Source organism: Dipodomys spectabilis, unplaced genomic scaffold (assembly GCF_019054845.1).
Source record: "Dipodomys spectabilis isolate Male_0828 unplaced genomic scaffold, ASM1905484v1 ptg000098l, whole genome shotgun sequence".
NCBI lineage: Eukaryota > Metazoa > Chordata > Mammalia > Rodentia > Heteromyidae > Dipodomys > Dipodomys spectabilis.
In genome coordinates this window covers 6,159,492-6,172,958 of record NW_024870775.1, presented here as the reverse complement: position 1 = coordinate 6,172,958, position 13,467 = coordinate 6,159,492, and the positions used below count along the sequence as shown (strand labels likewise).

General features: G+C 51.2%; 1 protein-coding gene and 1 long non-coding RNA gene across 2 annotated transcripts in view; both read left to right on the top strand.

Annotated features, from left to right (window-relative positions):
- Positions 1-1,566: 1,566 nt before the first annotated feature.
- LOC122113806 lies at positions 1,567-2,405 on the top strand. The gene is made up of 3 exons (XR_006148467.1): positions 1,567-1,644; positions 2,167-2,255; positions 2,378-2,405. It is a non-coding gene; the product is annotated as an uncharacterized LOC122113806 (long non-coding RNA).
- Positions 2,406-3,953: 1,548 nt separating this feature from the next.
- Positions 3,954-13,467, top strand: part of Muc17 (mucin 17, cell surface associated) — a 37,016-nt gene continuing 27,502 nt past the window's right edge. Inside the window, exons 1-2 of the mRNA XM_042686718.1 lie at positions 3,954-4,059; positions 11,813-11,911. Of these exons, the coding sequence (XP_042542652.1) occupies positions 3,954-4,059; positions 11,813-11,911 (205 nt within the window). The remainder of the gene's footprint in view (positions 4,060-11,812; positions 11,912-13,467) is intronic.

Genomic DNA, 13,467 nt, shown 5'->3' with positions numbered 1-13,467 from the left:
GGGTGGCACTGGGAGTTCCTAGGAGAACTTCAGCCAGGCTGATATGTGGTGCCTGTCCTTTACCTCCTCTCTTCAGAACAATGCACCCAGAAAGCTGCCCGGGACTTTGCCCACTTCTTCTATGTGGATGAGCTGGATGGAAGGCTGACGTGCGTGACTCAGTGTACGACAGGGACCAAGTCACAGCTCAATTGTAACCAGGGCCAGTGCCAGCTGCAGCGCAGTGGTCCCCGCTGCCTGTAAGTTCCATGGAAGGGCCCGGCCCTCCCCCCTCATCCCCCCCCCCAGGGGGCGGAGCTCAGAGGGCACTTCCTCCTCCTCCTCCTCCCTGTACCTCCCATGGCTTCCCACACAGCAAGAGTGACCGGCAGCCCTTCGGTAGCCTAGCCAAACCTTTCCTGAGAAAGCCCAGGTCATCAGTTTTGCCCTATTATCTCTCTCTCTCTCCCCAAGCCACCGGGCTGTCATTGCTTTGGTTTGTGGCCTAGACACTTCAGTTCCAAGATCATAAATTGAATATGAAATATAAACCAGGATAAACAGGAGGCTCTGGGTGCCAGCTGTCTGGAGATTAGATAAGGAAGCCTCAGAGAGTGGGGTGAGGCCTTCCCGCTCCCCAGATCCCGGGGACCGCTGTTCCTTCCCCACCGCTGCCCTGCGCTCGGTGCCTCTCCCCGCTCCCCTTGATCCAGCCCCTCCCTCCCTGCAAGGGCGGGTGTCCCTGCTTTCCCCCACCGTGCTCTGGGGTAGAGTGGTGTCAGGGCTACCTAGCTTGACCCTGCATTATGTCCTCAGGTGCCCCAACACGGACACGCACTGGTCCTGGGGCGACAGCTGCGAGCACAACACCAGTAAGGCCCTGGTGTACGGGGTGGTGGGCGCCGTGGTCGTGGTGTTGCTGGTGGTGGTGGTGGTCCTGGCCTTCTTCCTTGGCCGATCGCGAAGGAAACTCCACAGGTGAGATCCCGAGCCAACACCGTGGGCCTGGAGATGGGGGGGGGGGGGGAGGGGGATGAGGAGAAAGGGCTTGTCTGCCATGGAGGTGGGGCTCTTCCAGCCTAGCGATTGAAGAGTGGTCTATACCCTCTAATTATGGGTGTGGCTAAGGGTGACAGGCCCTCTGATAAGGAAACCATTGGCTACCTCCCGGTAGCCCAGGAATTGAAACCAAAGAGTCTCTGAAATTAATTATTGTCCGGGAGGAGATTAGCTGGCTTTGTTATCACTCCTGTGGCTTCAGAGTAGGAAGCTGAGAGAAAGCCGTGTGGGGCCCATTTCCCGCTAGAGCAGAGATGAAAGGCACCTGTGAACCACATCGGGAAGTGATCGGCAGCCCACCTGGCTTTCCACACAAGGAAACAGAAATCGACAAAGGGGAAGATGGGGGGCACTGGCTCAGAAGCCTGGCCTTCAGGGATGGGGAGCCCTGGGGACTTTGCTCCTCATTCTCTGCTCTTCCCCTCCCCCGCCCCCCAGGGGAGAACTGGAGGAAGAGGGGTGGTCAGGACCCACTGAGGTCCCTCCTGCCCCACCCACCTCCATCCACTCAAGACATTTCTGTTCACAGGCAAGATTATGATGTGTATGGAGTATGGCAGAGGGAGAGACACCCCAACAGCTTCCAGAACACGGGTGTGTGGGAAGGTACTGAGGGGCAGGCCTTTAGTACCAGCAGAAAAAGAATGTGTGTGGGGGGGGGTGCCTGGAGGGGTGCAGTGGGGGAGGGGCCTGTGGTCTCACAGTGGCTCCTTGGGGGTAGGCATTGTGGGGGGATGGACAGGAGACCCTGGAAGGGGACAGGAAGGAGCCCCAGGCCTGAAGGTCAGGAAAAGAGGGAGGCAGGGTCTGCAGGACTCAGGAAGTAAGTAATAGAAGAATCTGGACCCTATCTGCTTTGGTTACTGTTGCTACAGGGCTGGGCAGGGCTGGGGCCCCTGTGACTCAGGTAAATGCCTTCTGTCCCAACCCAGCTGGTGCCTCACACCCAGGGCCCACCCCAGGCCCTGGGCTGTGACTTTTGCACCTGGTCCTGAGGTGGGAGGGCAGGCACCCCTTCTCCTCCCCCACCCCTGAGGACCACTAAGAACTAAACAGTGGAAGAATGATCTAGAACCTCCCACTCCCCCATCCCTGAGTTTTCCCCTCACCCCACGCCTCTGTTTACAGGCAAGGATCTAAAGGAAGACAGATTTGGCCTAGAGACGGGGTACAGCCACTTCCAGCCCTCCCTGGAAAATGTGGACCCAAGCAGAGAGGTGACTCAATTACGGGCTGCCCCCCACCCCTGGGGCTGCCCCCCACCCCAGGGCTGCCCCTTCACCCCTCTCTCTCTCCCTCTCTCTCTCCCTCTTTCTCTCCCTCTCTCCCCTTACCTCAGGTCCACATTCAAAGGCCGAAAGTGGTAAAAGCCAGCCTCTAAGGCCCAGAGCTCCAGGTGTGGACCACAAGTGGCAGAGCACCCCCAGGGGCACCCCCAGAAGCTGGGTGCCAGGCGTGGAGGTCCTACAGTCTCACTGGGCAGTGATGTGTCTGGCTGGTGGGCCCTGCTGAAGAAGGGGTGGGGGTCGCCGCGCCCCAGCCTCGCCCCTCCATCCAGGGGCAGAAGGCGCCCCACATCCTGGTTGGCTCTGGGGGACTGTGGGTGACTGCAACGTTCCTACAATAAAAAGCAATTCTTAAAGAGCAAGGCGACTTCAGAGGCTGTCTTTCCCCACTACCTGAAGGGGCTTGGGGAGGTGAGCTGGAAGAGGCGTTGGGGAGGGCACCCCTGTGCCTGGACATGTGCTCTCGCCAGGCCCAGCAGGGCAGGGACGGCCCTCCTCGGCCTGTGGTTGAACAGCACGCAAGCTCAAGATCAGGTCCGTGGGACCTCCCAGAAGGCCGGGGGGGGGGGGGGGTGAACCCTTGGCTTGGCTGACCTTGGAGGCAGACAAGGTCACTCCGGGTGGCTAGAGGAAGGGGATGGGAGAGCGTGATTCCCTTATATATAAAGCCTGATCCCTTGAGGCTGGTTACTGGCCCCAGGTGTGCCCACAACCTACACCCCATATACTGGGAGTGAGGAGCAGGGAGCAGAGAAGGACTCAAGGAAGGGGATCTCTTTCCCAGAAGCTGTGATCAAAGCTAGGGTGCTGGTGGCTCACATCTATCATCCTAGCCACTCAGGAAGGTGAGATCTGAAGACCAAGGTCCAAAGCCAACCAGGCAGGAAAGTCCATGAGACTCTTATCTCCAATTAACCAGAAAAAAAAAATTATAAAAACAAGCTGGGCGCTGGTGGCTCACGCCTGTCATCCTAGCTACTCAGAAGGCTGAGATCAGAGGATCTTGGTTCAAAGCCAGCCCAGACAGGAAAGTCCGTGAGACTCTTATCTCCAATAAACCACTCAGAAAACTGGAAGTGGCGCTGTGGCTCAAGTGGTAGAGCACTTGCTTCGAGCTGAAGAGCTGAGGGACAGCGCCCAGGCCCAGAGTTCAAGCCCCATAACCGACCAGAAAATAAAAAATAAAAACAACTAGAACTGGAGCTGTGGCTCAAGTGGTAAAGCGCTAGCCTTGAGTGAAAAAGCTAAAGAACAGCGTAGGTCTTGAGTTCAAGCCCCAGGACTGGCACAAAACACCAATTAGAATGTCTTGGTCTCCTGCTCAGGCTCAGGCTGGGCTGGACTGGTCACCTCTTTACCTGGGCTTGTTCCCTGTCTGCCTCAGGGCCCTACACTGCTCCTCCATTGGGGTGACAGCTCTGGTTATATACATGTCTGGGTGCTGTCTGGCCAGGGAGGGGAGCCCCTCCCACCGCCCTTCGGTCTACACCCCCTAGTCACAAAGGAAGCTCCCCGATTGGCCTTAGTTCAGATTGGCCCCCAGAACTGTGGTATCACAGGGACCAAAGGTCTCTGGGGCCTTATATTTCTGAGGTTCCCTGGCTGATACTTTGTGAGCGCCAGCGAAGGATGGGTGTAGGCTTCGGTACCTCAATGCCGAGGCTGCTGGCAGCAGCGCTCTGCCTGCTGGCTCTGGTGCCCCAGCTCCTGCCTCAGTGTAACGCTGTGGAAAAGGGTAAGTGACTGCCCCTCCCCGGGGTGGGGGTGGGGGTGGTGTCTCCCTGCTCCCCAGGGACCTGGATGCGTTTGCTTCCCACCTGGAGCCTAGCCTCAAGCTCTTCTCTGCCTCCAGACTTCTTTCCAGCTGTGAGAGTGGATCTGCTTTGTGGGAATGTTAAGCAAAGCCAGCCCTCACTCCCCCACACCCATCGCACCCCAGATACTCTAGCCCACAGCCAACCAAGGCCATCTTTACCCAGTGGGTGTTCCCCTCCAATCCCCCATCTCCCTTCCCAATATTAACCCAGGGACTTCCTTATGAAGTGTATGACCCCAGCCTCCAAGTTCTGTCTCCTCAAACTCTTTTGTCCTGGCAATTTCAACATGATCCGGTCCTCAGACCATGTTGCAGCTCTCTGACCAGGACAGGACTTCAGGAGTCTCAGATTCTGTGTGTGTGTGTGTGTGTGTGTGTGTGTGTGTGTGTGTGTGTGTGTGTGCGCGCACGCGCGGGCATGTGCGTGTGCACATGCGATGGTACTGGGTCTTGAACTCAGGGTCTGGGTGCTGTCCCTTTGCTTTAATGCTCAAGGCTGGCTCTCTACCACTTGAGTCTCAGCTCCACTTCTGGCTTCTTGGTGGTTCAATAGAGATGAGAGTCTTATAGACTTTTCTGCCCTGGCTGGCTTTGAACCAGAATCTTCAGATCTCAGCCTCCCAAGTAGCTGGGCTTACAGGCGTGAGCCACCAACACACCTCCTAGCCCATCCCCCTCTTTTTTTTTTTTTTTCCTGTGTGTGTCTGCTAGTACTGGGGCTTGAAACTAGGGACCTCCCTCTCTTGCTTGGTTCTGTCGCTCAAGGCTCGAGCCACACCTCCACTTCTGAGGAGCCTCAGATTCTAATCCTCCACTAACAAGCTGAGTGCCATTGGGCTGTCTTGTTCCTCACTAGCCTCAGTTTTTCCCTTAAAAAGACAAGGGCTGGGATGTCTATGGATCTTTTCACCTTAGTTGCTTCAGGAGCCCGGCTGTGGAGACAGGGCTCCACGTAGAAGAGATGCCAAGGGACTCCAACAACTGGACCCCTCCAGAAGCTCCTCCTGTCCCTCACCTGTCCCCAGGCCCTCTCTTCCTCAGGCCCTGAGATGTCACCTTGGAAAGGGCTGGGTGGAAAGAAAGGGGCCTTTGTCCCAAGATGAGCTACCTCCAGCCATTCCTGAGGTGACATCTCAGCACATCCCATCTGGACTTTGCCTGGCCCTGTGCTTGCTTTGCCAGGAAAGGCGGGAGCTCCTGGCCACGGGCCATCACCCTCCATAACTGCGCTCTAAGAATATGGGATCTAGAAGCATCATTCTTGACTGGGGCCTCTGAATGCACCCATCCCAGAAGACCACGCAGACACAGTCACACACAGGAAAAGCAGTTTATTGCCAGCCAAGGCTAATAAGGCCACCTCCCCCATGGAGAGGGAGAAATCGTGCCTCTCCCTATTCAGGGGCATCCTTATAACCTTGGGGCTAGAGGCAAGAGGTACTCTGTGTGCACAGCTAGATCTGGGCAGAGAGTACGTGGACCGATCCCAGAGAAACTGGCAGGAGCCCCAGGGAGAGTTCTCTCTTTGTGAAGGGTAGAGTGGAGTTCAGGTCTGGGTGGAGGGAGTTCCACTGAGGCAGCTTGGGGCTAGAGATAAGTGCTGCTAACCTTCCCTTCTTTGTTGTTTAATAAGTACGGGTACCTGTGGGCAGAGGTCACTTCTTCTAGAGCTAGAGCTACTTCCTGCTGTAAAGGGGGGAAGTAGTCACAGGTCCCTGATTTGTCATTCCACCAGGTACCCTTCTAGAAGCTTTTTGGTTGACAGTTTGGTTGCTAAGGGTGAGAATTTTTTGTGAGAATATTTTGTAGGTATCTAAAATGCAAGGCACAATTAATTAAAGGCAAAAAAAGTTGCTGCTAGTGGACCCAAGAGAGGCATAGGCCAGGGAGTGACTGATCCCCCAAAGGGGTTATCAAAGACTTGACATTACCTTCTCCATCTTGGAGACATAGCATGGTACCTGAGTCCCCGTATCCTGGAGGGATTATAGAGTATGTATGGGAAACCCAGGATCTGACAAGGCTAACTGTCATGAGTCTAAGACTTACTATAAATACAAATAGCAAGTAACAAATACGAATAACAAGTAACGAAGGGAAGAATGTAAGTCCTGTCCAGTTAGAAGGTAGACAGATATGGACATTAGCTGGAGATTTCCAGGTCTGGTTAATTTTGAAAAAGGGCAAGCACAAAGTGACTCCATTTAGAATGTGACATTATCCCCTCTTATTCCTCTCCATGATTCCTCATGGTCAGGACTGATCTCTTCCTGGGGGTCTAGGTGCTCATTGCTGGGATGGCTTGTCCCAGTTGGCATCTTGAACTCAAGGCCTGAGCACTGTTCCGAAGCATTTCTGTTCAAGACTAGTACCCTACCACTTTCAGCCATAGTGCTACTTCCAGCATTTGGATGGTTAATGAGACCTAAGAGACTCTTGAGCCATGCCTTTAGCCTGGCTCTTTGCTGGTTAGTTGAGAGAGAGAGTCTGAGAGTCTTTCCGGGTTGGCTTTGAACTGCAATCCTCAGATCAAACGAATCTTTGTCACAAAAACCCCCTTTTACTTCCAATTAACACAAGGAGACCAATGGAAATAATAAGCAGAGCTTACCTGTAACTTGTTAAGAGTTGACCAGCAGATACTTACCAGAGTTATTTCTCTGTGGGCCTGGCCATTACAGAGAGTAAAATCTGCAATTTGCAATGACAAAACTCAATAGATGTGATGAGAGTTTTTAAAAACACCAGCTGATTAACTGAATATAGCACTTTAGGATACTACTTAAGATAGAAACTATTGTCAGCTCTGTATCCAAGGTGGCTTACATACTTGGAAAACATATTAAAAATTTGACAAACTTAATAGCATAGATGGACATAAAGAATGACATGCTGGTTTTACGTTAGTGTATTAATCTTGATCTTATTTAAATTATAGCCAACTTCATCACATACCAACTTTACTCATAAGCTCTGTCTGCTACATATTTGAACCTTTTGGGGTTTGTAAGGCTATTTTTACCTTCCAAATCCTTAATTTGTGTGTTTTTTTTTTATTGTGAAAATACTGTACAGAGGGGCTACAATTACATGGGCAAGACAATGAGTACATTACTTATCAAGCATTGTAGCCTCCTCCTTTGTTTCCCCTTCCCATCCCTTCCCATCCTCCCCCCACCCCCCTTAATGTGTGTTTTGGATTAATTCTTAGACACATTTGTTTGCACCCAAATCTGATGAACTCCTCTGCGGTTTGAATTTAAAACTGACCTTTTTTTTCTTTCCTTTATCCTGCCACAAGGAAAGTATCTGTGACTTCACCCACAGTTAAGCTGAGGGGCAGAGCAATTAACTAGACTTTGGCTAGCTTTTTTTTTGTTTTGGTTGTGGGGCCAGGGCACTGTCCCTCAGCTCTTCAGCTCAAGGCCAGCGCTCTACCACTTAAGCCACAGCGTTACTTCTGGCTTTCTGGTGGTTAACTGGAGATAAGAGTCTCATGGACTTTCCTGCCAGGGTTGGCTTTGAACCTTGACCCTCAGATCTCAGCTTCCTGAGTAGCTAGGATTACAGATGTGAGCCACCGGCGCCCATCTGGGGCCAAATTTGATTGTATAAGCATTTATGTTTGTGAGGCTTAAAATTGGGCTCAGACTTGAGTGGTTTGGGGTTGTGTACTGAGGAATTTTAGACTGTGCCCACCCATGATGAGTGATCAACAGAGCTGACACTAGAGCTACCATGAGCGTCCCCAGGAAGTACTCTGTTAAGCTAACATGGAACAGGGAGCAAGAGGGGTCGTCACCCGCAATTGTTGAATCCCTTGACCTGTGGCCGGTGGTCTAGGCCCCTGGAATAGAGCTCAAAACTTGATGCCAGGGGCTGGGAAGGTGGCTCAGTGGTAGAGTGCTTGCCTTGCATGCATGAGGCCCTGGGTTCGATTCCCTAGCACCACATAAGCAAAAAGAAAAAAAGCTGGAAGTGGCGCTGTGGCTCAAGTGGTAGAGTGCTAGCCTTGAGCTGAAGAGCTGAGGGACAGCGCCCAGGCCCAGAGTTCAGACCCTACAACCGGACCCCCCCAAAAAAACAAAAAACAAAACACTTGGTACCAAATTTCTCCCTGTCACAGACCAATAGCCTGATGGAAAAGGATTCTGAGTCCCAAGCTTACTGTAAATGGTCACCTAGGAAGAGGGGCAAATCGGCCACTGTTGTGGTGGATGGAAGTAGAGCACTCAGTGAGGAGAAGTTACCCCCTCGGCAGTCCTCTGGGTGGGTCTGAGACTGGCACAAGATCCCCAGGGAAACTTGAATTCCCAGGGGGGCCAGGGAGAGCAAACTCACAGTGTGTATGTGTGTGGGGATAGCGGGCCGGGGCGGGGGGTGGGAATCATCCAAGTGACGGTACCAATGAAAGCAGCCGTCCCAGAAGACCACTTGGACACAGTCACATAGGAAAAGCAGTTTATTGCCAGCCACCTCCCCCACGGGAGAGGGGACATCCTTGTAATATCTCTGCTAGAGGCAAAAGTAGTCTGTGACTCTGTGTATGCAGCTAGGTCTGGGCGGAGAATATGGGGTCCACTCCCAGAGAAACTGGTGGGAGCCTCACAGCCTCTAACAGTGCCATGAAAACCTCCCTAGGGCTTCAGTAAGAGAAGAGCATCTTGACACACTCTCTGTATGTGTGTGTGTGTGTGTGTGCGTGTGTGTGGCCCTAGGGCTTGAATTCAGGGTCTTGCCACTGTCCCTGAGCTTCTTTTATTCAAGGTTAATGCTCTACCACTTGAGTCACAGCTCTATTTAGGGCTTTTTGGTGGCTCATTGGAGATAAGAGTCTTACAGGCTTTTCTACCCAGTATGGCTTTGAACCATGATCCTCAGGTCTCAGCCTCCTGAGTAGCTAGGATTATAGGGCCCAACTTCTTTTTCTCTTTCTGGGTTCCCTCTCCTCTGCTCTCTTCTCCTCTTTTTTTTTTTTTTTTTTTTTTTTTGTCAGTCATGGGGTCTGAACTCTGGGCCTGGACGCTGTCCCTCAGCTCTTCAGCTCAAGGCCAGCGCTCTACCACTTGAGTGATAGCACCACTTCTGGCTTTTTCTGTTTATGTGGTGCTGAGGAATCGAACCCAGGGCCTCATGCATGCAAGGCAAGTGCTCTACCACGAGCCACCTTCCCAGCCTTGCTCTACCACTTTGAGCCACAGCTCCTCTGCTGCTTTTCTGGTGATTAACTAGAGATAAGAATCTCACAGACTTTTCTGCCTGGGCTGGCTTTGAACCACAATCCTCCAATCTCAGTCTCTGGAGTAGCTAAAATGACAGGTGTAAGCCACCAATGCCCAGCAATTCCTCCCCCTCACCTTTTCCTTGACCCCTGTTGACCTGTGCCCACATGCTGTGACTCAGTGTGTCCCCTCTGACTCAGTGTGTCCCCTCTGACTCAGTGTGTCCCCTCTTGTCAAATGGAAGTTTTCAGACTCTCTGCTCTTGCTCAGTAGGACTCTGGAGTCTCTCCACCCTCTCTGAGCCTGGCATCAGCTGGTCTTTTAGGTTCCTAGCTGGCTTTGAGTAGTCTCCTTTCCAGGAACCCAGAGCCTCACCTGCTCTCGAGGCCACTGGACCCGGGGTGCCAGGGCAGGGTGTGGGCCTGGAGAAGGAATATAGTAGCTTCAGCCTGGCCCTTCCTAGAAGACACCCATCCTGATCTCATGTCTCAGAATATATGACAAATCAATTATACACAATATCCTCTGGGCTGGCCCAACCCTGGCAGCAGCCTCCCCCCCAGCGAATGTGACTCAGCCTGGGCTCTGTCACCTGTCCACGGCATGTGTCTCCTCACCCGGCCTGAGTTATTTTATTCCTCCCTCAGTTCTATAACCATCTGGCCTCTGGGGCTGCTGGAACAAGGAAGCCAGAGCCTTAGAACCCAAGGAATGTATCTGGTCACAGTTCTGGGATAAGGGTTACTGTAAAGGGTCTGTCGCAGCCTGTAGTGGCTACTGGGGACACATAGTGCGTCTTAGCTTGTACGTCTATTAGCCTGATCTCTGTCTTTCTCTTCCCATGGCATGTCCTCTTGTGTACATGTCTGTGTTTAACTGGTTCCACTTTCTATGGATATGTCACCTCAGCCTAGGGCCCGTGTTAATCATTTCCGTTGACCTGTGGGCACAGTGACTCACTTCTGTAATCCCAGCAATCAATCCAGTTTTCTAGTGGTTTATTGGAGATAAGAGTCTCACGGACTTTCCTGCCCAGGCTGACTTTGAACTGTGATCCTCAGATCTCAGCTTCCTGAGTAGCTAGGATTACAGGCATGAGCTACTGGCGCCTGGCCCATCATTTCCTTCCTTCCTTCCTTCCTTCTTTCCTTCCTTCCTTTCTTTTTTCTCTTCTCTTCTTCTGTCTCCCCCCTCTCTCCATAATGCCTATGTTGTTTCTTTTTTTTTTTTTTTTTTGGTCATGGGGCCTGAACTCTGGGCCTGGGCGCTGTCCATCAGCTCTTCAGCTCCAGGCTAGCGCTCTACCACTTGAGCCACAGCGCCACTTCTGGCTTTTTCTGCTTATGTGCTGCTGAGGAATGGAACCCAAGGCCTCATTCATGCAAGGCAAGCGCTCTACCACTGAACCACCTTCCCAGCTCCCTGTGTTTCTGTACAGCTTCTTCTACCCTTGACACTAATAAAACCAACCAACAAACAAATGACTACCCATACAAAACCCTGCCAATGGACACTGAGACCTGAGAATGTGTCATGCCCAGTGGTCTCAGCCTGTCCAGGGCCTGGTCCCTTCTCTCATCTGAGCCCTCATATCTACACAGTAGAGCTTCCTTCCTACCCCAGGGGGCAGTAGGGGTCAAGTGCCTTGGGGAGGAGATGCTGACCATGAGCCCCTGGGCTCCTCTATTTCAGTACAGAAGGAAGTGGAGACCAGGGAGGGCTGGTTCAGGAAGCCCTGCTGCCAGGCCAAGCCTTTTGGCCTATCTTTTTTTGTGTGTGCCAGTCCTGGAGCTTGAACTCAGGTCCTGGGAGCTGTCCCTGAGCTTTTTGTCCTCCAGGCTAGTGCCCTACCACTTGGACCCCTAATGTCATTTCCAGCTTTTTGGTGGTTAGTTGGAGATGACAGTCTCATGGACTTTCCTGCCTGGGCTGGCTTTGAACCATGATTCTTGGATCCTAACCTCCTGGGTAGCTAGCATGACAAGTGTGAGACACCAGCACCTGACACACTGTGTAGAACTTTAATTCAGTGTAAGCTCATTTGAAAAATTCTTGCTCTTCTTTCCTGAGCTTAGGATACAGAGTCCTTCAGGAATTCATCACCTTTGCCATCCATCTTGAAGAATTTCCCTATGCTTTCTGTGCATGTATACACACATACGTATGTGTGTATATATACACACTGTGTGTATATTTACAATACTGGAATTTTAACTCAGGGTCTTGTGGTCACTTAATTTACTTGCCTGGCTGGTGCTCTGCCACTTGAGCCATATACCCAGTCTGGCTTTTTGTTGGTTAATTTGGAGATGGAGTTCTCATGGGCTTTCCTGCCCAGGCAGGCTTTGAACCTTGATCCTCAGAGCTCAGCCTCCTGAGGAAAAGGCAGGGCCCAGGAAGGAAAGGAGGATTGTGACCTCAGGAGATCAGCTGCCCTTTCTCTCTTTCAGATCTCAGCAACAGCCGTGGGGTATGGGATGGAGGAGGTTGCATCTCCCAGGAGTCCTTGGCCTCAGGGTGCCCCAGTGCACCCCCGGCTCGCAGGACAGGTAAGACAATTTCACTCAGCCAGTGGTGGGGATGGTCAGCCTGAAGGCCAGGGAAAGCCTGTAAAATCCTCTGGTCTCACTCTGTGTGAATGCCTAGAAACTATCTAATTGTCATGTCCTAGTATGTTTGCTTGTAGACTTATAGGCATATTCTACTTACCACAAATGAGGGAAACCATACAACTATGTTTCTTTGGGTCTGGCTTACTATGCTTAACATAATTTTTTCCAAGACTTTTCATTTCCTTATGGATGGTACAGTATCATTCTCTCTGGTGTATGAGTAGAATTCCATTGTATATATGTATAGATATAGATATGTGTATATATATATCAGGTTTTCTTGATCCATTTGTCCACTGAGGGGCATCTGGGTAAACAATGCTGCATGGTGGTACTGGTAGCTTTAGTGTAGCCTTGTTTGTGATCTACGCTTCTTAGGAGAAGATCACAAAAGCTCAATAGTTATGTGAATTGGATGCTATAAAATAATATTTATTAAAATGAACTCCAAGAAATTGAGTTGTTGCTGTTTTTGTTTTCTTTTTTTTTTTGGGGGGGGGGGTCCAGTCGTGGGGCCTGAACTCTGGGCCTGGTTGCTGTCCCTCAGCTCTTCAGCTCAAGGCTAGCGCTCTACCACTTGAGCCACAGTGCCACTTCCGGCTTTATTTTTCTGCTTATGTGGTGCTGAGGAATTGAACCCAGGGCCTTAAGCATACAAGGCAAGCGCTCTACCACTGAGCCACCTTCCCAGACCCCTGTTTTTGTTTTCTTTACCTTTTGTCTTGTTTGTTAATCTGTCTTTGGGAGGGTAAGGCAAGGCATAGAAAGGATGGGACAAAGGGTGAGCAAATGCAGCAGTGGTACTCACTAGACTCTTAGGTTGAAAATGAACTATACAGCTTGTGGATGGGAAAAATTGGGAGAGAGTGAGGGAAGAGGTGACATTGGCTGAAAAGAAATGTACTCATTACTTGATTTATGTAACTGTAACCCCACTGTATACCATCTTTACTACATATATATAGATAGATAGAGAGAGAGAGAGAGAGAGAATTTTTTAAAAGCCTTTAAAAAATTGCCACATGACAGAAAAAGACACCTATACCCTTCTGGCATACTTCTTGTTGGCCACCCACAGCCATCTGCCATTTTATATGGCCTGTGAATGATAGTAAATCACCATACAGCCCTGGACAGAGCAGAGTGCCCACCTTTGCACAGGAAAGGGTCTCTCCTTCAACCCAAAGCATGCCAGACTTCACAGGCTTCTTGGCTGGGCTTGAAGCTAAGTGAGGACCTTTCATGGACAAGGAAAGGATCCAGACACAGCTGGATTTCAACACCTTAGCCCTTTTAGCAGGAAGGGCAGGAGGAGGAAAAGCAAAGGAGATGATGCATTACTGTGCGATTAGAGAAAGGATCCAAACACATCACTTCTCTGAGGAAATGTGTAGCCTACAAGAACAACTTGACACGTAAACTCGATCTCAGGACAGGAGAGTGGATGATGTATCAGTCAGTTCCATTCTTTGCTGACACCCTGGCACTGAGAA